At 38.0% G+C, this 26,727-nt stretch overlaps 1 protein-coding gene across 4 annotated transcripts in view; it reads right to left on the bottom strand.

The window, feature by feature from the left end:
- Window positions 1-26,727, bottom strand: part of ERCC6L2 (ERCC excision repair 6 like 2) — a 142,659-nt gene that overhangs the window by 44,853 nt on the left and 71,079 nt on the right. For all 4 annotated transcript variants that reach the window (XM_049894851.1, XM_049894848.1, XM_049894852.1 and 1 more), the window contains 4 exons: window positions 24,562-24,714; window positions 21,201-21,281; window positions 18,742-19,906; window positions 13,359-13,513 (listed from right to left, as the gene is read on the bottom strand). In XM_049894851.1, coding sequence (XP_049750808.1) covers window positions 13,359-13,513; window positions 18,742-19,906; window positions 21,201-21,281; window positions 24,562-24,714 — 1,554 coding nt within the window. The remainder of the gene's footprint in view (window positions 1-13,358; window positions 13,514-18,741; window positions 19,907-21,200; window positions 21,282-24,561; window positions 24,715-26,727) is intronic.

The raw sequence follows: 26,727 nt of genomic DNA, 5'->3' as shown, positions 1-26,727 counted from the left end.
GAGTTCATTAGAAAGGAACAGAAAGATATATATTTACTTACGTAAGTATAATAAAAATTTGAAAGAACAGGTCATATAAAGTGCTACTGGGCCAGGCAGGATGAGTGTAAAAAAGAATAGCTTACTTCCAGAGTGGGGAGGAACTGGGCAGGCTTTGTGGAAGAGATGATACATCGGAAATAGACCCTGAAAGGTAGGGAGATTTGGACATTTAGGGGACCAGAAAAGTAAGGCCGAAGATTATTCCAGGTAGAAAAAACACAAAAATAAAGGGAAAAAAAAAAAGGAAAAAATCACGCCTTTGCCAAGACATCTTTGGCAGAGAAGAGTTTTAATCTGAAAAAAAAAGAAAATTTAAAGGGCAGGATGCATTCAATCTACCTGGATTTTTTTTTTTTTTTTTTTTTGTCTAACTGCTAAAGGGAAGGCAATTCTTTACAAACGAGTTACTTTGGAAAATTAACAGACCAATTTGTCATATTGGGAAAGTAAAACTGAAACCTCCAAAACAAAAAGAAATCAAAGGAAACGAAGGAAAAGCACAAAAGCAGACAGATGGGTAGAAAGACAAGAGGAATTTAAGCTGATTGCATTGTTCAGCCGTGGGCCTGAGAGAAGCCACCTAACCTCCCATTTTTAAAATCGGTAAAATGAGATGTTTGGGTTAAGTATTCACTAAGAATCCTTCCAATTCTGACATTACAATCTTGCCTTATTCATCCTATAAAAATTCAGAATTCATATGTGCAGAGGCAGGATTCTCAGATGGCAAGGCAATAGGTGTTTCCATTAAGTGGCCATGTCCAATTGACACCATGGTTTTCATAGAGGGTTAAAATATAATTTGAAAAGGGCTGTTAAGTGTTTAATGTACTTTAAGATACCAGGTGGAGTTAATCAGAATTTAATGAGGCCTTACATCTCTATCAACTTATATAATGTTATATAGAGGGCCTTATATGAGTGTCAGGGACTGAATTATGTCCCCCCCCAAAAATGTGTGTATCAACTTGGTTAGGCCATGATTCCCAGGATTGTGTGGTTGTCCTCCATTTTGTGGTTACAATTTTATGTTGAGAGGATTAGGGTGGGATTGTAATACTACCCTTACTCAGGTCACCTCCCTGATCCAAGATAAAGAGAGTTTCCCTGGGGTGTGCGCCATAAAAGGAAAGGGAAGCAAGCAGAGAGTTGAGGACCTCATACCACCAAGAGAGCAGCACCAGGACCAGAGCATGTCCTTTGGGGCCGCAGTCCCTGCACCCGAGAAGCTCCTCAACTAGGGGAAGATTGAGGACCAGGACCTTCTTCCAGAGCCAACAGAGAGAGAAAGCCTTCCCCTGGAGCTGACGCCTTGAATTTGGACTTTTAGCCTACTTTACTGTGAGGAAATAAATTTCTCTTTGTTAAAGCCATCCACTTGTGGTATTTCTGTTATGGCAGCACTAGATAACTAAGACAATGAGGAAATAATATTTTTTAACTATTAGGAATCTTCCAACTATTCTAAACAGCTTGTTCAAAGAAGCCATATTGATGTTCTATGCAATTGGAACACTGCCCAGCTAGGACAAAGTTAGACTCAAGCTGCTTCCCAACAAGCAAAGATGATTTTCCGTCAGTCCAGTCTGCTGTCAATTTAGTTCACAATCCTTTCAAATACATTTTTTTCTATAGCACTCTTCATGACAAATCAGCATAGTTCAAGGCTGGTCTCTAATCTATAAAACCAGAGGACAGGGCTAGATAGCTTTCAAGGTATTCGCAAACATTCTATTATTGGTACTACCAACAACAAAAAGAATACCAGGTCACTGACAAACCCACAAAGGGAGTTTTGCTCATCACCCCTGCTGATAAGCAAAAATCATAATTACACTAATGAAACATATTTGGATGCCTCATTCAATGCGTTTCTTGCAAGGAGTTAGATGTGCTTTGCAGACATCAGCTCATCAGTCACATTAGGCCATTCAGCCCGGAAATAGTTCTGTGAGGAACGATGCCACAGCTTCTCCTGGCCTCCAGCTGGGAGAGGAACCAGTACATGCCTCTGCAGTTCGCACTGCATTCTCTTCCCTCTGACTAGGTAATCGGGATTCTTCACTAAAATGACAATATCACTTTTCTGAAACAGAAATCTATCCTAAGAGTAGAAACATGAAAGCTTTTTTTATGCCTATTCTAGTCACAAAATGTCACACACGCACACAATTTCAGAAATCTTGATCTCTACTAATATTACTTGAAAAAATACCTTTCTAATACAAACACCATAAAATTAACATCTAACCATAGAAAGGAAAATGGCAAGACCACAAAAAATCCCACCCAGTCAGAGTTAATTCTGCTACATGCTGAAACCATAAAACTTGCCAGGCTACTTCATAAACCAGTCATTTGTGAACAATTATTTTAAATCATCATGCCATTCGTTATCCCGAAAAACAGGATAATGGAATGCTATATCTCCCCGAAGTCGGCTCACTGTAAACAGTCCATCCCTCCTGGCTGATTCCAAAAGCTGTATCAACACCCGGCAATCAAATCCACTATAGCTCACAGAAAGCCTTTCTTTAAGGAATCTACAGAATGCCAATCTAATACAAATACAAGAAAGAGAAGTTCTTACTAACACAACATTTTGTATTTACAATATTGGGAACAGTGCTTAAACCTGCACTGGTTATAGAAAGGGCAGTCCCCCCATGCCACCCCAGCCCAGCCCCAGCTGACAGCATGCTTAGCTCTCTCATTTACACCACACTGCAATAACATAAAGGAGGGTTTACTATTAATCCAGGTTTTACTACAAAGCGGCCCGTTATTTCTCTGTCAAACACTGGCAAGAGTGCCAAGTGTCTGTCATCCAATTCAGGGGATTAAGTCTTCTTTTATAGTGTGATACTTGTACCAATTTATAAAAATACAGATATAGTTTCTTAGAGTTGGCCACAGTCTATATTTTGGCTTGGGTTCAGGCAGCAGAGGCTGACTATGACAGCTGGCAGGAAACGGGAGAATACATCCTCCTCCCCCTTCGGTCTCCTCGTCTCAGTTGCCATAGTGATTAATCCTTCATTGAATGCTGTCTTTGTACATTTCTTTTCAGAAACTTTAAGTAAACTTAAGTTGAAAACATGCAGTTGATTGAAAAAATGAGGCACCACATCACAAACAGGTATAGTTAAGTTTTGTGACATACTTCCATATATTAAAAGAACAAATTAACTCTAATAAAGGTATTATCAGTTCCTTCAAATGCTGAAAACATTTATTTTTTGTCTGAGATTAAACCTAAGTCACAGAGGTTTTCCCTCTAGCTATCAGACACTCCGTCTTTTAAATGAGCTGTCTTCAGAAATGGATCTAAAATATCTAAGCACAATTTAAGGCAAAAAGAATTCTTTGCATATTATTTCACATAGTCTCTGTTACCAAATAACAATGGTATAATTAGAAATTTATTTTAGGAGAGATAAGTTTTAATTGCAGCAGTGGTTAAGAGTTCGGCTGCTAACCAAAAGGTCAGCAGTTCGAATCTACCAGCTGCTCCTTGGAAACCCTATGGGGCAGTTCTACTCTGTCCTATAGGGTCACTATGAGTCAGAATCAACTCAATGGCAATGTTTTTTTTTTTAAACAAAATATATTCTATAAATAGAAATTAATTTGTAAAAGTACAAGCTATAAGAAATCAAAGGAAACATGGAAAACATGGCATATTTTAGGCCTTCTCTTAATATATGGTTATATTAGAAAAGTAGGTTTATAGCTTCTGTTGTTTTGGGTATTAAAGATTACCTACATTAAAAACACTGAGAAACTCTGGGGCTTTCGACACCCTTCAAAACTCTGAAGGACCTTAGGATGTTATCTAGGATTGTGGTGGATATGACTTCTCTTTTACAAGTTTTCCATTTAGTACATTCCTTTGCAGTTGAGATAATGGTTCTATTAGACTTAACTATAGTATTCCTCTGAAAGCCGGATACTGACATATGGTAGCCACTGTTAATGGTGTATTGGTTTTATACAAATAGGATTTGTTTTATTGTCTTAGCAAGTGAGGCAACACATCTGCATCTGGCTGCAGACACACACACACACACACACACACACACACACACACACACTTTTCAAACACAGGCAAAGTTCTCTAGTAAGACTTTGGTGACAGACATGAAGCACTCAGGATCCCTAGCAATCAAAAAGATTCTAGAGGTGAGCCCAGATGAAAGATGCTGTACTGCAGGTGGGAGGTCCGGGGATTTTTGAAGACTTGAGAAACAAGACATAGGCAGGTCTTTTCTAACACTCTGGCTGAGTCTCTTTTGTCTTCATCTTGCTCCATTTCTCTTCCCCTTAGTTTATTCTCTTTCACAGTCTTTTTTATTTTTTCAAAACTGCAGATTCTATAGCCACCCACCACTATACTACAAGCTGCAAAAACTCTCAGTGAGTGACATACATATCTCTAACCAAGAATGGCAGGGAGTTTCAATGATTTACACATTTAAGGTGTAAAAGTAAATATTAACCAGATATGATAATACCAATGATTGTGAACATTTTTTTTCCCCTCAGAAACAATGTGAGATGGCTTTGACATGTCATTATCATCTACATAAAATAATGTTATTTTAAAAAGTCTCTTCAGAAAGCCTTAATTTTTAACCCTTTTTATAGGGTTGCTATGACTTGCAATCGACTCGATGGCACTGGGTTTTTGGGGTATAGATAGTTTTATTAAAGACAAAAAGGCATTACGTTATTCCAGCTCCATGGCGTTACTGAGGTAGTACTTTGTTTCAATGAGGACAGCCAAGAATATTATGTAAAGAGATCATGCAAAAGGAACAGTCTGATGGCAGAGTGATGTCTCTCTCATTTCAATGCTTGTCAGCAATCATGGGGAGTATCTTGAATTTGAAGTAGGTAACTTCAACTCATCAATTTACGATAAATTATAAATGAATTTTCATCATATAAAGGATGAAAAGAAATCTATCGGCTTTAAATAGAAAAGTTACCAATAACTTCAATTCTAGTATAGAATATCCTAAAAGAACTTAATATAAATAAAAAAGTATGAATAAGCTTTCCATTTTAGTAGGCAAAAACTTAATAGTGACATAAAAATTTAAAAAAATATTCCACTATGAACATTTTTTATTTTTGAAGAGTGTCCAAAGCCCCAGATCCTCTAGTGCCACCCATTCTTTTATTTGTAATTAAATGTGGCTACACACAACTGTTTGTGGGGAACCCGTCCTTGCTGACTTCTTCCTCCAAGCAGTTATAGACCTGACATTGGTCTTGTTCAGTGATAGTTATGACACTATTATTTATTGAATGTTTACTTTGTGTCAGGTATTATTTAGCTCATTGTCTTGGTATTAACCCATTTAATCTTAACAACAACCTTCTGAGGTAAAAAGTATAATTACTTGTATTTTATATGTAAGGAAACTGAGGCACAGAGAGGCTAACTTTCCTCAGGTTACACAGGAAATGTGAGGTAGAGCTAGAATTGAAACTCTGACTGTATGATTACAGCTTCTGGACGATTACACAGCTCAACAACTTGAAGGAGACACTCATCATATGAGTTCATTTATTTATTTATAGTTACACTAAGAGGAGGAAAGCACGAGGTCTGTCTTAGGAGTTGGATTTTTATGTCAAAAATACACTCCAAACATTTTGTGTTTGAGAAGTAGGCATATTCCTGAAACATAATCTATAAATCAAACCACAGTCTGAATTAGTTTCAGAAACTCAACATTTATAGGAATTTTATGATGTTGGTGAAAAGCTAAGAACATCATAAATATGTATGATCACTCCCTATTTTGAAAATTTTGATTTTCACATAACAAGACCTTTCTTTTTTAACAGCAAGTTTATAATACAGCCCCTGACTGATTTTCAGAGATAACATATTACAACTATCAAGACGCTGAAGTACAGCTGTATTATCAAACTGATAAATGATATAGGTCAAATCTGAAGGACTGAATATTTTTCTGCTGGAGCGGAAATTTACTCTACCTAGCATTGATTTAAAGAATTCAGCCACCGAGATGAGTATGTTTATACAGGCTGTTCTCGGCCTGCTAGTGTTGGTGGCATGGGGTTGGACCTCCTGCTTGGTGGTTTTAAAACTTCCCTGAACGTTTTATATCCACATGACTTAATCATTAAACAACAAATTTCTTTATATTCCCTGAAAAGGGTCCACTGCATTGATTCTAAGTTGGTATAAGCGTGTTAGGGGAGATGTAGCCTTGGAGGGTATATTAGAAACCCCGGGGGATGAATATTTAAATGTTTCCTGGTGAGAGGCGGCACCCACCCCCCTCTAAATCACTGTTAAGAGACAAAGTATCTGATGAGATGTGTTGTCAACCTCAAGAACGTTGGGGCAGAAGAAGGTTGAAAACTACTGACATTGCTAATGGAAGGATAAAGGACCTTTCCCCCCATATTAAAGTATATTTCCAGCCTTTCTATTTTTTACAATAACTTCCTTTAAGAAGGTTCCAAAGGGACTGTTTATCACTTCTATATCTAGAGTTTGCTTCTCGGGTCCATTTTTAGGAGGAATTACATGCCTGTAGATTTCTTCTCTTAGAAATATTTACATAAGTTAGCAACCAATATCCAGTCAAATTATTTCATTAACATCTACTACAGGAGTTTTCCAAAAGATCTGATCATTTCACATTAACATTTGTTGGTTTGAAGAGGAAAATGAGCACAGCTTAAAAAAAAAAAAAACAATAAAAATCAGCTGTCTATTTAAAAGATTCTGATATGTTCTTCATCCTAATACAGCAAATTTCTGGCAAACCTAGAATATTTCTGCCTTTCTTTCATCTCCCATACTTTTTCAGATGGCTCCTACAAAGCAGTCAAAGTGTAGGAATGCTGTTGGTTGAGAGATGGTATTTTCCTATATCAAAAAAGAATATCAAAAAGCAGTATACTTGGGTCATGAAAGAATGCTTTCATGAGGCTAAAAGCACAACCTTTCAAAGTTCATTATATTTATTCTGAATAAATTTATTCTTTAAGGATACTGTAAGACAACTGTTTTGTATTGTTTTTGTTGTTAGGTGCCACTGAGTCGATTCCAACTTATAGCGACCCTACGTACAAAAGAATGAAATATTGCCCTGTTCTGCACCATCCTCACAATAGTTGCTACGTTTGAGCCCATTGTTGCAGTCACTTGTTGGGGATCTTCCTCTTTTTCCCTGACTCTCCACTTCACCAAGCATGATGTCCTTCTCCAGGGATAGGTCCCTCCTGACAACATGTCCAAAGTACATGAGCCGAAGTCTTGCCATCCTTACTTCAAAGGAGCATTTTGGCTGTACTTCATCCAAGGCAGATTTGTCCTTCTGGCAGTCCATGGTATATTCAATATTCTTCACCAACACCGTAATTCAAAGGCATCAATTCTTCTTTGGTCTTCCTTATTCACTGTCCAGCTTTTACAGGTATATGAGGTGATCGAAAATACCATGGCTTGAGTCAGGCACACCTTAGTCTTCAAGATCACATCTTTGCTTTTTAACATTTTAAAGAGGTCTTTTGCAGCAAATCTGCCCAATGAACTACGTCATTTGATTTCTTGATTACTGCTTCCATGTAAAATGAAATCCTTGACAACTTCAATCTTTCTGCATTTATTATGATCTTGCTTATTAGCTCATTGTGAGGATTTTTGTTTTCCTTATGTTGAGGTATAATCTATACTGAAGGCTGTGGTCTTCATCAGTAAGCTTCAAGTCCTCTTCATTTTCAGCAATCAAGGTTGTGTCATTGGCATCTCGCAGGTTGTTAATGAGTCTTCCTCCAATCCTGATGCTGCATTCTTCTTCATATAGTCCATCTTCTCAGATTATTCGCTCAGCATGCAAGCTGAATAAGTATGGTGAAAGGATACACCCCTGATGCACACCTTTCCTGACTTTAAGCCACACAGTGCCTCCTTGTTCGGTCTGACAATTGCCTCTTGTTCTATGCACAGGTTCCTCAGGAGCATGACTAAGCGTTCTGGAATGTCCATTCTTCACAATGTTATCCATAATTTGTTACGATCCACACAGTCCAATGCTTTTGTATAGCCAATAAAACACAGATAACCATCTTTCTGGTATTCTGTTTCCAGCCAAGATCCACCTAACATCAGCAATGATATTCCTCATTCCAAGTCCTCTTCTGAATTTGGCCTGAATTTCTGGCAGTTCCCTGTTAATGTACTGCTGCAACCATTTTTTGAATTATCTTCAACAAAATTTTACTGGTGTGTGATATTAATAATATTATTTGATAATTTATGTGTTCTGTTGGATCACCATTGTTTGGAATGGGTACAAATACGGTTCTCTTCCAGTCGGTTGGCTAGGTAACTATGATCCAAGCTTCTTGTCATAGATGAGTGAGCACTTCAGTGTTGCATCCTTTTGTTGAAACATCTCAACTGGTATTCTGTCAATTCCTGGAGTCTTGTTTTTCCCCAATGCGTTTAGTGCAGCTTAGATTTTTTTCCTTCAGTACCATCAATTCCTGATCATATGTGACCTCCTGAAATGGTTGAAACTTGACCAGTTCTTTCTGGTACAGTGACTCTGTGTATTCCTTCCATCTTCTTTTGATGATTCCTGCATCGCTCAATATTTTGTCCATGCAATCCTTCAATATTGCAACTTGAGGCTTGAATTTTTTCTTCAGTTCTTTCAGCTTGAGAAATGCATAGCATGTTCTTCCTTTTTGGTTTTCTAACTCCAGGTCTTTGAACATTTCATTATCAATACTTAGTCTTTTGGAGCCACCCTTTGAAATCTTCTGTCCAGATCTTTCACTTCATCATTTCTTCCATTCACTTTAGCTACTCTACATTCAAGAGCAAGTTTCTTAGTCTCTTCTGACATCCATTTTGGTCTTTTCTTTCTTTCCTGTCTTTTTAATGACCTTTTGCTTTCTTCATGTACAGTGTCCTTGATGTCACCCCACAACTTGTCTGGTCTTTGGTCACTACTGTTTCAATGCATCAAATCTATTCTTTAGACGGTCTCTAAATTCAGGTGAGATATACTCAAGGTCATACTTTGGCTCTCGTGGACTTGTTTTAATTTTATTCAGCTTCAGCTTGAATCTGCGTATGAGCAATTGATGGTTTGTTCTGCAGTGGGCTCCGGGCCTTGTTCTGACTGATGATATCGAGCTTCTGCATCGTCTCCTTCCACAGATATAGGAGATTTGATTCCTGTATATTCCATTTGGCGAGGTCCACATGTATAGCTGCCATTTATGTTGTTGAAAAAAGGAATACGTCATTGGTCTTGCAAAATCTCCAGTGTTGTTTCTACCACCAAGGCTATGTTTTCCAAGTACTGATCCTTCTTTGTGTCCAATTTTTGCATTCTAATCACCAGTAATTATCAATGCATCTTGACTGCATGTCTGATCAATTTCAGACTGCAGAAGTTGGTAAAAATCTTCAGTTTCCTCAACTTTGGCATTAGCAGTTGGTATGTAAATTTGAGCAGTCACATTAAGTGGTTTTCCTTGTAGGCATATGGATATTATCCTATCACTGACAGCACTGTACTTCAGGATAAATATTGAAATGTTCTTTTTGATGATGAATGTGACACCACTCCTCTTCAATCCGTCATTTCTGGCATGGTAGACCATATGATTGTCTGATTCAAAATGGCCAATACTGGTCATTAGGCTCACTAATGCCTAGCATATCGATCTTTATGTGTTCCATTTCATATTTGATGATTTCCAATTTTCCTAGATTCATACATTGTACATTCCACATTCTGATTACTAACAGATGCTTGCAGCTGTTTCTCCTCATTTTGAGTCATGCCACATCACCAAATGAAGTTCCCAAAAGCTTGACTCCATCATTAAGGTGGACTCTGCTTTGAAGAGGCTGCTGTTCCCCAGTCGTATTTTGAGTGACTTCCAACCTGAGGGGCTCATCTTTGGCACTATATCAGACAAGGTTTTGCTGCTATTCGTAAGGTTTTCACTGGCCAATCTTTTCAGAAGTAGACCACCAGGTCCTTCTTTCTAGTCTTTTCTGGAAGCTCCACTGAAACCTGTCCTCCTTGGGTGATCGTGCTGATATTTGAAATACTGGTGGCATAGCTTCTGGCATCACAGTAACATGTATGCCACCACAGACAAACTGACAGACGTGTGGGGAACTGCCTTATAATATCACTATATGTCCCACATTTACAACTCCATGTCGCAAATTTCCTTCAAATTAAGTACGTAGAAAAGCTTTGCTCTTCCTAGAACTTTTTTTTTCCTCTTAAGGACATCCACAACCATTTAACTCAGTGTTTCTGAACAGGGTGTTGGGCATTTTGGACAGAACAATTCTTTGAATGTGGGCTGTCCCCCACACCACAGCCAGTTACTATCCTTGGCCTGCAGATATTAATGGGCATCCAGCCATTGCGACCACCAACACTGCCCACACACATTTCCAAATGCACTAGTTGAGAAATGACTAAATAGATTGTTTATGTTCTTTGTTTTGTCCACCAGAAAACTCAATCAAATTTGTCATTCTTTTAAAATAACTGGGTAGGACGCTATGGTCTATATCTCAGTATTCTAATTGTCTTCTAGCCTTGAACTTATAGTTTAATTTGTATTTTCCCTGGTCCTAAATTTCATTTTGTATTCTGGTTTCCTTACTGTTGTTGTTAGGTGCCGTCGAGTCGCTTCTGACTCATAGCGACCCTATGCACAACAGAACGAAACACCGGCCGGTCCTGCGCCATCCTTACAATCATTGTTATGCTTGAGCTCATTGTTGCAGCCACTGTGTCAATCCACCTTGTTGAGAGTCTTCCTCTTTTCCGTTGACCCTGTACTCTGCCAAGCATGATGTCCTTCTCCAGGGACTCATCCCTCCTGACAACATGTCCAAAGTATGTAAGACACAGTCTCGCCATCCTTGCCTCTAAAGAGCATTCTGGCCGCACTTCTTCCAAGACAGATTTGTTCGTTCTTTTGGCAGTCCATGGTATATTCAATATTCTTCGCCAACACCACAATTCAAAGGCGTCAACTCTTCTTCTGTCTTCCTTATTCATTGTCCAGCTTTCACATACATATGATGTGATTGAAAATACCACGGCTTGGGTCAGGTGCACCTTAGTCTTCAGGGTGACATCTTTGCTCTTCAACACTTTGAGGAGGTCCTTTGCAGCAGATTTCCCCAATGCAATGCGTCTTTTGATTTCTTGACTGCTGCTTCCATGGCTGTTGATTGTGGATCCAAGTAAAATGAAATCCTTGACAACTTCAATCTTTTCTCCGTTTATCCACGTGTCTGTTAGTTTGTCATACTGTGGGGGCTTGTGTGTTGCTGTGATGCTGGAAACTATGCCACCAGTGTTCAGATACCAGCAGGGTTACCCATGGAGGACAGGTTTCAGCTGAGCTTCCAGACTAAGACAGACCAGGAAGAAGGACCCGGCAGTCTACTTCTGAAAAGCATTAGCCAGTGAAAACCTTATGAATAGTAGCAGTTTTACTATTAGGACACTCCAAATCCATCGTGGGACCATGTGAGGTACAAATAAACGAAGACAGCTTGATAGTTCAGAGGTTTTTACCTCCCTTCTTTCTTAAAGGTACTAATAACTTGAAACAAAGTATCATTCTTATGTACTGTATGCATTTTTAACCCCTACCCATAAATTGGAGCCCTGGTGGCATAGCGATTAAGAGCTCAGGCTGCTAACCAAAATGTTGGCAGCTCAAATCTACCTTGGAAACCCTATGGGGCAGCTCTCCTCTGTTCTATAAGGTTGCTATGAGTCGTAATTGACTCGACAACACACAACAACAACCCATAAATTGGTATAAAAATACTCCTCAGAAAGCCAGCACAATTTCTACAAGGCAAGGTCATGGAAGCCCCATAGACACATTCAAACTCCCCAAGGGACCAAATTGCTGGTGTGAGGGCTGTGGGGACCATGGTCTCAGGGAACATCTAGCTCAATTGGCATAACACTGTTTATAAAGAAAATGTTCTACCTTCTACTTTGGTGAGTGGCATCTGGGGTGTTAAAAGCCTTTGAGTGGCCATCTAAGATACTCCACTGGTCCCGCCTCTTTGGGAGCAGGGGAGAATGAAGAAAAGTAAACACACAACGGGAAGATTAGTCCAAAGGATTAATGGGCCACAACTACCACGGCCTCCACCAGACTGAGTCCAGTACAACTAGATGGTGTCTGGCTACCACTGCTGACTGCTCTGACAGGGATCTCAACAGAGGGTCCCAGACAGAGCTGGAGAAAAATGCAGAACAAAATTTTAACTCACTAAAAAAGACCAGACTTACTGGCCTGACAGAGACTGCAGAAATTCTGAGAGTATGGCCCCCAGACACCCTGTTAGCTCAGTAATGAAGTCACTCCTGAGGTTCACCTTTCAGCCAAAGATTAGATAGGCTCATAAAACAAAACGAGACTAAGGGGGCAACGACCAGAAACAGACAGGAGGGGATAGGAAAGCTGGTAATAGGGGACCCAAGGTCAAGAAGGGAGAGTGTTGACATGTCATGTGGCTGTTAACCACTGTCGTAAAACAATATGTGTACTAACTGTTTAATGAGAACTAGTTTGTTTTGTAAACTTTCACCTAAAGTACAATTAAAAAAAATAAAAGTACTCCTCAGACACTTAGCTCTTAGGAATTAATAAAGAGTAATAAGCCGAAGGGTAATAAAATATTTTTTAAAACCTTTGATGAAAGTAACTATGTGTAAATAAAACAATACTACATTTATATAAAGATCTATTTCTACACAATGGAAATTTTAAATTGGAAGAGACCACAGGAAGTAGTTATTACTTTTAACATAATAAAAATCCTTTTGATAAAAATGTAAACTCTATATGAAGCTAGTTTTGCGTGTGCGTCCATTTTAGATGAAAATTTTGGTTGAAATGTAATCATCCTTTCCTTTTTCATATGAGCAGAAGTGGTTTTGGTTCTGATTTAACCGCATGATTCCCTCAGGTTCTTCTTCATTTTTGGGAGATAGGCAAAGTTTTACTCTGGGAAACTAGTAAGCAACTCAACACTATTAGGCATTTAGATATAGATTAATCTTTTAATCTAAAACATTATCTTTGGTGACTGCAGTTCTCCAAAGGGTACTTTGTTTTTTATACTGATTTGTATGTCACTTACAGTTTATAGCTACTCTTGTCAGAGTACTTAGAGAGGGTCCTGTTGAGTAACTTCTGTGAAAAATGAGATAAAAACGAAAGATGTTACGCTCTATTCTTCTTACCTTAGAACTACAAATGGCTACGTTAGCAGGAAGCTGGGAAAACTGCTTCAACTCAAATACATCATGTGCAGCCCATCGGCTCATGTGATTTTCAGCTTTGCTTGATCCAATCACATTCTGGTTTGAGTGGACGTAAGCCACTTCCTGAACACCATCTAGGAAGTAATCAGATGTTTATGATTGAGTGATGTATCATTACAAAGCAATATGGCTCCATGTACACTTAAACATTACCAGCAATATACTAAAAACAAAGTTTATTTTTAATCCGCAAAAAAGTATTCAGTTTGTAGGATAACACCACAATATTCTTTTTAAAAAAGTTGAAGACTTCAAAAATGTTGGTTTAGGCTACCTTGGAAACGTCCTTTCCCTCTCCTCAAAGTGACAACTGCTGAGGGTAGGTAACCGTTTTTAGATTTAAACCTAAAATGGGGGTTTTGGCCAGGAGAAAAATTATGACGGAAGGTCCACTTCAGGAATTGGTTTTCTCAGTTGATTTAGAAAAAAAATGTCTCCTAATGAAGGGCCAGTGCTAGCCTCATCCATTATTTTAAATATGTACTTGACTACAGTGATGGAATGGGAGCATTGGGTTTATGACCAGGGAGTTTCGTTTGGTTGGCTTTGTTCAGCTTTATTGTTTGTGTTTTGTCTTTTTTGTACATATGCCCAGAGAATGTCAAGTTGAGAGCTTTTTAGGAAATGAAAAAAAAAATTAACTTATAGCCTTTATCTGAAAAGAGGTTTAAAAAATGTCTCTTCTTTTTATTGCTTTGCTTCCAGGCACCTATAACTTATTTTTAAATTGTGGTCATAAAAGAGAAGGCTAGGACTGAGGTCTGTAAAAGCTCCCTCAAACAGCTCTGGCAATGAACCTCAAGTATGACCTTCAATACTTGTGCTGTTTTAGTCCTGAACCTCTCAACCAGAAACTGTCAGTCATGCAAAAACAAGCCGTTGTTAAATAACATGGTGAAAAAGTAACTAGGATAATATTATTCTAACATTTCAAAATACCAAATGATACGTGTGGCACACATACTCAAAATCTTAAAAAGGATTCTTCTGGTAGAGAGTTTACTCAGATTTTTCTTAATTTTGATGACCATTTTACGTATTGTTCAAAATAGCATTAGTTCCACACTAACTACTGACACCTTCTACGCACAGTAAAAAATACCCAGCTGATCATTTTAAAAGTAGTTTATGCAATAATTCCTCAAACCTAAAATTTAATTGTAGCACACAAACCAAAGGACAGTTTAAATTTAAACAGCATTAAAAATATGTATGTATCATAATGAACTTTTAAATGAGTCTACTGATAATCCCAAAACAAAGAATGAGTAAATAAATCAAACGCAAACATTAAGGTTTATATAGAAAATTATCCTTGCTCACGTATCAGCTTCAGTGATGTATGATGTAGTTTTGGAAATAAGTCAGATATTTTTTAAAGCAATGCTAACTCTTAAAATCACCAGGCTAAATTCTGGGCAGATGTTGGTGATAGGGGAAGAAGTTTTTGCAATCTCTCTGGATCTCCATGTAAAAATAGACACCAACTAGACAGCAAAGCGAAAAGCTGATAGATATTCACAACAAAACTGGATGACAGACAAGATACCTCCACGAGCCCCAAAATATAAGCAGGTAGGGACAATCCACAATAGCCACAAAGTCTACATGACATCAGGGTCTGTAGAGGAGGAGAGAAGCGACAGGGTAGAATTCTGACGAGACCCCAAGATAGTCAACAGGTCTTCACCGGCAGCACGATGGGCCAATCTGAGGCCAGCAGCTGAAACTCCAATGCTGAATAGGCACTGGGGCTCATGGCAAAGGGCCTGAAGGGTCTGTGGCAGGCTAACCCCTAGGAGTCCCCAAACTGACCCGTCAGTACTCCTTCCCAGGTCAGGGTCCCATACTGAGGAGAAACTGCTTGAAGGGAATCAAAATGAGAGCAGGGTAGGAGCAGGGGCGAAGGAAAGAGAAGGTCTAGAGCAAAGCAGTGGAGAGAAACCCCAGAAAGGAAGCCACCTAGAGCAAAGCAGTGGAGAGAAACCCCAGAAAGGAAGCCACCACATTTGCGAACCCTACAAAAACAACAGGTATGGATCCCCACGAGGTTAGAAAAGATTTCCTAAACCCTGCCTCATTTTCAAAATTCAGGAGAAATAACATTAGATAAAGATGAGAAACATAAAAGCATCAGGGTCAAATCTCCTAAAAATCATTATAAAAAAAGAGAGAGAGAATAAGGAACAGAATAATATCTCTAAATAAAAACATGCCAGAAAGATGTGCTCACAAAACAGATTAAAACTGTGACCTATTCCAAATGAGGTAAAACACTAAGAAAATGATAAAAGACATGAAAGAACAACATAAATCAGAGTTAGAAAGCTCAGGAATGAGTGACGGAACTCAAGAAAGACATAAATAAATAATTTCAGAAAAGAAGACTGAGCTAGAAGGAACACAGAGGGAAAAAACACAACACATAGCGGCTTAGAAGAAACAGAAGGAAAATTTTAAATAGCAAAAAGAAATGAAGACATTAAGGAAAAAAAAAAAAAGCTTGACAGAATCTGACAAACACTGAAGACAGACAAAGACTGAACATTTGAATACTAGAAGTCCCTGATGAAGAAAGCCCAGGAATAGAACAAATAGCTAAAAACATTAATATAAGAAAGCTTTCCTGAAATAAAAATTGAGTTTGAAACTACATTGTGTATATGAGAAAATTTACCCAGAATAACCAACACCTAAAAACTCTGGTGAAATTACTGGACTACAATGAAGAAAATGATCCTTTGAGAATCTGGGGGAAAAAAATAAGAACATATGATACAACACTTTATGGCAGAAAAAAGTGAAGCTACATACAGTATTTAAAATACTTGAGAAAAGAAAGTATGAGCCAAAGATTTCATATCCAGCAAAAATAAGAGCACAAACTGTTATCAACAAGAAACTGAGAGAATATTATTCCCGTGTACCCTTCCTGAGAAATCTAATAGAAAATAAGCTACACTCAAAATGACCGGTGAGACAATAAAACAAAACAAAACACCAAACCCATTGCCATTGAGTCAATTCCGACTCATAGCGACCCTATAGGACAGAGTAGAACTGCCTCATAGAGTTTCTAAGGAGCGCCTGGTGGATTTGAACTACCCACCTTTTTGGTTAGCACCTGTAGCTCTGAAGCACTACACCACCAGGGTTTCTGGAGAGGCACTGGGTAGCATTAAATACAGAGTCACCTCCATAATCAGGAATAAAGGAAGGCTAAGAGGGAAGAATACATCACGCGATGTCTCTGGGCTCTGACCATGTACGCACAGAATATCTACTTTAAAAATGGAGGGACATATGCCAAAGAAAAAAAAAAGTTTTAATGTTTCCAATAACCATATTGCTGTAGTATTAGTATTTTTATTCTTTGACTGTTGTGTAATACAGGATAAAACAAATGAGTAATTATGGGACATCATAATTCAATCCAGGAGCCCTGGTGGCACAAAGTTTAGCGCTTGGCTACTAACCAAAAGGTTGGCCATTTGAACCCAACCAGTGGCCCCATGGGAGAACAGCTTGGCAATCCGCTTCCCTGAAGATTACAGCCTAGAAAACCCTATGAGGCAGTTCTACTTTGTCACATGGGGTCCCAGTGAACAGAAACAGACTCTACAGCACCTGACAACAGCCTAAGTCAATCATTACCCACACGCTTGAGAACCAGGACCGTCAGTATGGAAGAAATGGGATACGAATGTAATAAAAGGTTACGTAAAGGGCAAGCTCTATAGTCTCAAATTTTAGGTATAAATTCATGATGTATTTTATCACCATATATAAAAATACATATATACACATATAAGTACACATTTTCAAGCAAAAACATACACCTTCTATCTTTATTTGCCAGCCGCTCCCTCCCGCCATGAGGTATTTTTGTAAGTGTGCTATGCTAAATTTTTTCTTTTACAGCAACATGTAAAAAAAAATCACATAGCGGCACTTACTAAAATACCTCGCAGAGGGAGGGCATGACTGGCAAAGAAACGTAGAGGGTGTGTGTTATTTGCAGAAAGATACAGTCAATACTATATATACATAAATATATGTGTATATGTACATATATAATCCGTCCACTGAAAAGGCCCCAAAATAATGGACCAAGCCAGTAGCAATGATCATTCCTAGCACGAGACTATGGTCTTGAAATACACTTTCTCACTAAAAGAAACCAGGACTTCTTGGGAAATGACTAATTCTAGGTCTGGGGCAGAAAACATCTGAGATGATCCTGGAGCAACATGCTATTCCAGACAGCAAAGAAGCTTTGAAAGATGACTGGCATCAAGTCAAAAGGTCTCAGGAGCCAAAAGGCTCATGTCAAAAGCTTTCAACTTGGTCAAAGATGGAACAATTGAACTTCAATAGTGATACTGTTATTTACTAAAACCAACTAAATATGTTTAAATGAATTAATTCATAATAATATTAAAAACCAAATGGGCCATCTTTGAAGGATAATAGGAAACCAATTTATTATACTAAAAATTGGTAATTAAAGAAAGGAATTAAACATTTTTTCTGCCTTTTCTCTATGAATTGTATCACCAGGTATGGGTAGTAAATGAGCGGAGGTATCGTTTTACAAACAGTCTAATAAATGAAAAAGAAATGGGAGAAGTAGAAAATCTCACCACTTGGCTACTGTGAATGAATAGACAGACACAGGCATTAAGCACTGATGGCTGCTAAGACCACAATGAGAGACCAGTAAACATGTCACGCCTCCTACAGTTTTGCCAAACACTAACAGTTGTCTTGCCAAAGGGATCAAATCTGTGTCTCATCTAGTCTCTAGAGGCAGGAAATACAGAGGACCGGGAAGCATGTTTAACTGCACCAGGAGTATACAATCAGCAAACTCAGAGTGAGGAAAACACCACAGACAGCCAGTTCTTCAACAGATACATGGTTAAGAAATGACAGAGATGGCAGAGGAATCCTATAGATTAAAAGAGGCTATATAAAATGGGTGAGACTAAACTATCATGTCTAGGGATGCATATTAGTGTCATAAAGCCATAAAAAAGGCTATAAGGATCAGAATAATTAGTATTTACAGGGGAAGAGGGACTGTGATTCGGACAGGGCACACAATGGGGTCCTGGGTAGCTGGCAAAGTCCTCTATCTCGATCTAGGTGATCTTCCCTTTATCCTGCCCCCTTTTCCTCTCAGTTGTGTCTCAGTGTAGCGTCTTGATTTTAGAGCTATTTTACAAGACAATTCAAGAATCTTTTACAGAGCTATTTGATTGCACAAAACAAACACTTAAATAAAACACTTTTTAGTTACCTAAAAATTTATCCACTGATTCACATATCTGCTCTTGACTGAGAGCCCTCTCGTTTGAAATTTTCATTTGTTTTCTTGGTACGAAAGTGATATTTTTCTTGTTGTGGCTGGGCAGTTTTGAAGAGAAACTGAATCTATCTTTTGTAACTTTTGGTCTATGGCTCTGTTTAGAGGAACTGACATGGCCGACGGATAAGTCATCATCTGAGGATGAAAGCTCATCAACAGCCTGGGAGTTACAGTCCTCGCCTGCTGTGTACACTTGGCTTGTCTTCTTCATTGTTTTAGGAAAACTGTAAAGTCTGCTTTTGCTTTCCTTTGCTTTCTTAAGCCTCAAAGAACTAGTAACTCTTTGCTTTCTTACTCTTGACTTGGAAGTCATTTCGATGTCATCAGACTCATCGCTAATATCACTAGTGCCTTTTCTTTTCATGACAGATTTCAGAGTAATGCTCTCAGGATTTAATTTTTTTGAAATTGGCCCATTTCCTCTGACATCGGTTTTCCTATCATCACCATTCTTTGTTATTTTCACAGGATTTTCTGTTTCAGAATCTTCAGATCCCTCCAAGGATGGCTTAAACCTTACACGACACTTAGGGAACCTCTGAACTGTATATTGCGTGGGAAAGACGACATCGCTGTCTTCTGATTCTGTGCCATTCTCGTGTTCAACTGGATTTTTAAGATTTTTTTCATTATCAGACTCAGAAGAAACATTTTGTTTTAAAGTCTTCTCACTTATATCAAAAATAAATTTTTCATTTGGATTTGTGATGCCAGCTTTTTTCTGATGTCCTGAAGTACCAAGAGAGTCCTGACTTTTCTGACAGCCAACAAGCATATCATCTTTGGCTTCTGCTGAACGGCACGTGGGCTGCTCATCAGAACTTTCATCCTCAGAGGCGTCATTTCCATCACTATCCTCAACTGCTTCATATTTCGTCTCAAACAATTTAGAGAAGCCACACTGGAGTAAGGTGAGCTGTCCTGGAGCACCTGAAGCTTTACTTGAATGAGATGCATTGCTCTTAACAGTCCTTATTCTTGAGTTTCCCAAAGGTTCCTCATCACTAAAATCACTGCAGAGGTCACAAGCTGCTTCTGTCAGTGGTTCTGCAGGTAGTTCTAGACCTTTGTGTTCTTCACAGTCAGGCTCTCTAGGCTGCATAAGAAACAATGGCAGAAACACTAGATGATGACATCAAATCTATCACATTGGAAGGGAATTAACTTCAGGCAGATAATTTATGTACAAGTATATAACTTGGTGTTTTCTAACAGTACAACATTCAATAAACAAATGTAAAGGATTTAATATTATAGTCTGGTAGTCTTTTCCCTTTTCAAGTTGACTAACCTTCCAAAAATAAATGAAAAGTTTAAACCAGAGCACTATGTGATCAAATTATTCACAAGGAATACACAGAACAGAGTGGTCAACCTCTATGATGCAGGGGCCAAGGATCCTGGCCTCAAAAATGAGAAGCAAACAAGTTATTGCTTAAGAATGAGTGGGGTTTACTGTAGTCTAGCAGATACTTCCAATCGTGCTATAAAAACAAATTTTCAGGAATTAAGTAAAAATCCACAACGGAAAATGGTTCTAATTGATTAAACATAAAAAAAATAAGATTCAATAGGATCTTGATCACAAAGAAACAGGAAAACATTGAAGAAATTTTAAAGTAAAATTTGCTACAATAAATCCAATATTTAATTTTTTTCACTATGACTGGAGTTAAATACAACCTTTGGTTTCCCAAAACTAAATCTAAACACATTACATTATTAGTAAAAGATTTTGGGAAAGTAATATCAGTAATACTTTGAAATTCATATATTTCTGTAAATTTAGAGAAATGTTCACCCCAAATTCCAAATCATCGGACAAGTATAAATTTATAGTTAAATCCCCCCCAAAACAAACAAAAACAAATGAAAAAAGACCAGCAACAAAAACAATAAAATCTTCTACACATATTCTTTACCTTTAAAAAGGTCTCAAGATGGCATTATAGATTTCATGGTATGTGACACAAAACTACCTACCAAAAAGATCACAAGAGAAAGGGCTCACACCAAATAAAATATCTGCTTGAGTCAAAGAATGATTTTGATGTTTGGATTTCGTCATCTTCAACACCCTATTTTTCCATTTAATTTGCAGGCTGATTAAAAATTACTTATTTAATAGGGCTGGGCCCATCACCAATATATAGTGAATCTAATTTTGAATTTACAGTTTGGTATTGTTAAAATTCCACTTTAGATACAAATGCCTGATGAATGTTAAATAAGCCTAGGTTATTAATTTTACTGACAGTCCTCTGTCTTTGTTTTCTTGACTTAAAAAAAAAAGTTACGACTTTACATATCAAAAACAATGGAAAAGGAAAAGAAAATTGTCTCAGTACATGTTTTCTAGAGTTCTGGGCAACAGGTAAAAAATGACTTGCCATTTGTAGCTTCTGAGCTGGAGGACCCTCCTTCCACCACGTTGTGGCTGTCATGATCCCTGCTTCCACTTGGCCTTCTCTCTACAATGTCAGCAACAAAGAATGCAAATGACTGTGTAAAATATGCAGCAAAAACAATCAGATAAACAACAGCAGCAATGGGGGGCTAAGAGTTTAGAAAGAAAACCCGGGTGTAGCTTGCTTTAGCTCTCTTAATGTTATTTTCCAATTAAGGAATTTATATACAGTTTATGTAACATTTTAAAACACTCTTAATTCTTGTTTTAAAGCTTACTCTTTCAGATGTTGAAAACTAAATACTGAAAAGTATTTAGTAAAAGTACTACTAGGGGAGGAGGAATGCAAAAAAGTATGTTATATATCTACCCAGTATTGATACCCAAAGAAGCCCTGGTGGCGCAGTGGTTAAAGCTACCGTCTGAAAACTGCAAGGTTGGTGGATCAAAACCACCAGTGGCTCCGTGGGAGAAAGATGTGGCAGTCTGCTTCCGCAGAGATTTACAGCCTTGGAAGCCCTATGGGGTCACTATGAGTCAGAATCGACTCGATGGCGGTGAGTTTGGTTTGGATGGATATCTATAATAACCATGCCTACAGAATAATTACGGAGCCCTGGTGGGGCAGTGGTTAAGAGCTCAGCTGCTAACCTAAAGATGGGCAGTTTGAATCTACTAGCTGCTCCTTGGAAACCTTATAGGGCAGTTCTACTCTGTTATGCTGGGTTGCTATGAGTTGGAATCGACTTGATGGCAAGGGGTTTGGTTTTGTTTTTAGTAATTTGTTTTTTTTAACTACAGTAAGGACATACTAACAACACTTGAAACTTCCCAGATAAAGCTAAGTATTGGGAGCCTGATCTTCTAGCGTATATATATATAAATAAAATGTATGTACATATAAAAAACACTTGAAACTTCCCAGATAAAGCTAAGTATGGGGAGCCTGATCTTCTAGCGTATATATATATAAATAAAATGTATGTACATATAAAAAAAGTACATATGTATTTCCACAATTTTATTTAGTTTGTTGTTATTGTTCATATAGCCATTTATTCAAAAATGTCTATTGAGCCCTTAGGCATAGTAGAGGAGTCCTGGGTGGTGTAAATAGTTAAGCGCTTGACTACTACCTGAGAGGTTGGTGGCTTGAACCCACCCAGGGGCCCCTCAGAAGACAGGCCTGGTGATTTGTTTGCTTCCCTTCAGGTCACAGCCTTGAAAACCCTATGAAGCAATTCTACTCTGCACACATGGGGTCGTCACGAGTTGGAATCGATTGGACGGCAACTCACAACAGTGACGACATGATGTGCCTAGTAAAATGCAAATAAAACGCACGACATGGATGCTCCCGGCCCTAATAAACATTCATGGAGGAGAAACAAGATATACTTAGGACAACTAGTGAACAAGAGAACTTTCCATTTAATAATCTGTAATCCTGACACGTCTTATATAACACGCGTTTTACAAAGGATTAAGTGGCTATTCTGATGAAACAGAGAACTATTCAACTGTTTGATATAGGCAGGAAACAGGATACATAAAAAAAAAATTCCATTTTTTTCTTTTTTGTAGAAAATGACTTCAAATTAGAAACATGAAAACAGGCTGGCATGTCACGCACCACTCTGAGGTGGAGGCTGGGTTTGAGCTGGGCCTGGACGACAAATGAGGCTATTGTTACGAGAAGAGAAACGGAAAAGCTCATGCCCATGAAAGAAACAGCATATTAAAAAATGAGAAAGACAGAAAAAGGAGGACTTTCCCTGGATCACTCAATCAGAATCAAAAACAGTTACTGCAAGAGAAAACTTCAGCAGTATGTATCAGCCATTGTATAATATATAATATGTATCTTCCTCTTCCCAACAATCAGTAATGGCTTTGAACTACTGCTGATCTTGCTCAGCATATGCTTACTACAGGTATTTGTTTATAATATAAACATCCTTTTCCACCTCCCACCAAGACCGTCTAAGTTACTCAAGGGACTAGCTATTCCTAGAACTGCCTTTATGGTACTTACTGAATAAACGAAGTACCTTAAAGTTTTACTACAAAGTCCTGGAAGTCAAGGGGGACATCCTTAAGTTCTCTGTGCCTCAGTTTCCTCACCTATAAGATGTAGGCATTGGACAAGATACTCCAGGATTTTATGACAGCCGTATCAATATCAACTAGAAAATAAGGTTAATATCCTTAGTACTCTGATCTATTAAAGAATTTAAAGATTTTTTTAAAGGATATAAATATCTTGTTCGAAGAATAAGAAACATCTGTATGCTGAAGATGAACACAACTGGGAGAGTTTGAAATGCTGGTGTGGAATTTTTATTGGGAACAGAAAACAAAAATCTCCATGACACATGAGAGTGCATATCAGGGAGTATTTGGTAACTTTTAATCAAAACATATTTTATATTTTTGTTTATTTAGGAAAGTCTCTTTTTTTTAGTTCTTGACTTCAACAGCTGTTTTCAAAATAACAAACTTCTCTTTGCCAGCCTGAACACGGCCTTGGAGCGCACACTGTCTGGTGTAGGTGTTTGTACTGTGCATGCGCATCACGGGCAGTCCCTGGGTCTCAGATGTCTGACTTACGGACAAGCTGTAGTTCCAAACCAGCCCCGGCAAACCTATGACAATGGTTTGTAATAACAAACGAGAGCTACTCTGCAATGGTGTATCAAAACATTATTATTATTACTCTATTTTTTTTTTTTTAATTATTATATTGGAAACCCCGGTGGCCTAGTGGTTAAGCGCTACAGCTGCTAACCAAAGGGTTGGCAGTTCAAATCCGCCAGGCACTCCCTGGAAACTCTACGGGGCAGTTCTACTCTGTCCCATAGGGTCGCTATGAGTCAGAATCGACGCGACAGCACTGGGTTTGGTTTTTTGGTTTATTATTACGTTAAAGATGTTTCAGCGCATCTGGAAGTATTTCTTGGATGTTTTTTACGCAGAGTAAGGCACACTATATACCATGTATTAAGACAAACATTTGACTGGTGTTAGATACGAACCGTACCTACCTATTACCTAACTATTCCAGCTGACGTACAAATTTGACTTCAAGACAGATTTAGGAACGGGATTCGTCTGTTATCAGGGACAGCCTGAATTTATAACTGCGCACGGGAAAATCTTAGTTTATAGTATAATAATACATTTCCTATTGCTCTAAAAGTAGGAATTCTAAACATGAAGCATTTTTTTCACATAAAAAATCAAAAGTTTCACTGACAAGGTACCGGCAATTGGATTTTAAAGTTCCTCAGGGAGAAAACCACGTTCAAAATATTATCAAAAAAGGCCAAAGAATCATTTCACACCTCCAGGATGTCCCTCGTAAGGCAGGACCCTTGGGACCTCAGTTTGAAGAGGTTATGGATCCCAAAAAGCTCTCCTCGGTGCTCTTTTGATCCTTGAACTGCTTCAAAATATCGCTTGGCATTTTCGCTTCCAACTACTACACAGTGCAGTTGCTAAAACAGAAAAAACACAAGATATTTTTTGAAGTGTTTGCTCCAAGAATATGTCAGAATTTCCTGGCATTCCCTGTATATACACAGCTTTAGCTAGAGCAGGCAGGATCTCCTTAGGGAGGAAATTTTGTTTTAATTTCCCTGGCAGATGTTGCCATTATGGTGAAATAATAATAATCTGGCCAGTCTCACTGAAGCAGAGATCTTACATTTCCTATTTTATCTGTTTTCTAACAATTGTGTCAAGGTTGCATTTCTATGGAATAGCCACCTAACACAAAGTGTTTAATAATAGAAGTATACATTTTAATACATTTTTCTCCTTTCTAGACTCTTACTACTAAACTACCAAAAGTGACAGAAGAAATCACTACATCACTAAAGTTAAATTATAATCTAAAATAATTATATAATAACACACTGGTAGCAAAATAATTGTGGCAATGGTTATGCTGTCAACTAACGGCAAAAATCCAACCATTGTTTTAAAAACACTGCACCTTTGAAGCAATTATGAATACCGAACATGGACATGAAACCCTTAGGAATATACACCATTTTGATATCAACATTAATGTGCACTATTTACTGGGTATTTTACTAAATATTAATGTAAATATGTAAAATTAAATACAATCTGATTAACTCCAAGTGCACTTCTTAAAAGAAACAAGTACATTCTAAACTTCTTGGAAGAAACAAAGAACGCACAGAATGGAAAGTAACTCCACTCTACTGCTGATGGTGGGATTAGTCAGAAGGGACACTTACGAACCGTGGCCATCATCAGAACTGATCTGCACCGCAGTCAGTCCTGACTTGACGGCAATGGGTTTGGTTTCTGGTAATAAGCTACTCTAGGCAACTATAATTCTTCTTATTAGTAATAGCTGCCAATTGTTGAACACTTACTATATGTGAGGCATTTTATTTATATTCTTTTATTTCATTCATATAACCCTAGGAGATATTATTTTCTGAAGTTCAGAAACAAAGAAGCTGAAGTTTAGGGGAGTTAAGTGGCTTGTCCAGCATTGCTCAACTAGGAAGTATCACTTCTAGAACTTGTACCTGGCCTTTAATAGATCAAAAACTTATACTTTTAACCATTTCTCATCTCCAAGCTGTCCCTCTTAAGACCCCTGGGAGCTCAGTTTTAAGAAGTTATGGATCAGTATACTGACTTGATCAATTCAATATCAACTGACCCAGAAACCATATAGAATCACAATAGCAACTGATGCAACTAACAGTCCAGCTGCCTGATGACTCTTCCTACTGACCTTCCCTTGAACACTGATATGTAGCTATATAGAGAGATATTTATGTTATACATATATATATACAGCCCTGGCGGCACAGTGGTTAAGAGCTTGGCTGTTAACCAAAAGGCCAGCAGTTTGAATCCATCAGCTGCTCCTCGGAAAACCTGTGGGGCAGTTCTACTCTGTCCTATAGGGCTGCTATGAGTCAGAATCAACTTGAAGGCAACAGGTTTGGTTTTGGCATATATATATAAATACCAAATTCAGACTTCCTGTAACGCTCCCAATCTGAAGGAATCCATTTGCTGCATAACAGTATTTTTATTTTTGAAAAATATGAAACATCTGAATGCACTATCGCCTCAGATGCAAACAACACACATCGAGTTTTAAGTCCCGCTTGCACAGTGCTGATCCTCTCTTAGCAGCCTGCTCTCCGGAGAAAACCTGCGCTGAAATATTGTGGCGTATCCTTCTAGATCTTTTTCAATGCAGTTAAAGGTATTTATATATACATATAGATATGGTTTTACTTATTATAAGCACAGTTGATATATTTTATATATTGTTCTGCAAGTTGCTTTTTTCCCCAGTTGAAAATGTCTTAAAAATCTTGCCACATCAGTGTATTTCAATTAATATAATCTTTTTTGTTGTTGTTGCTGCAGAGTACTACATAATACGGACATACGAAAATTTATGTTATCATTATGTTATTGTTAGATGCCATCCAATCAGTCACGACTCA

Source organism: Elephas maximus, chromosome 9, assembly GCF_024166365.1.
Source record: "Elephas maximus indicus isolate mEleMax1 chromosome 9, mEleMax1 primary haplotype, whole genome shotgun sequence".
In the NCBI taxonomy this organism is placed as follows: domain Eukaryota; kingdom Metazoa; phylum Chordata; class Mammalia; order Proboscidea; family Elephantidae; genus Elephas; species Elephas maximus.
This window is presented reverse-complemented; position numbering and strand designations above follow the sequence as displayed.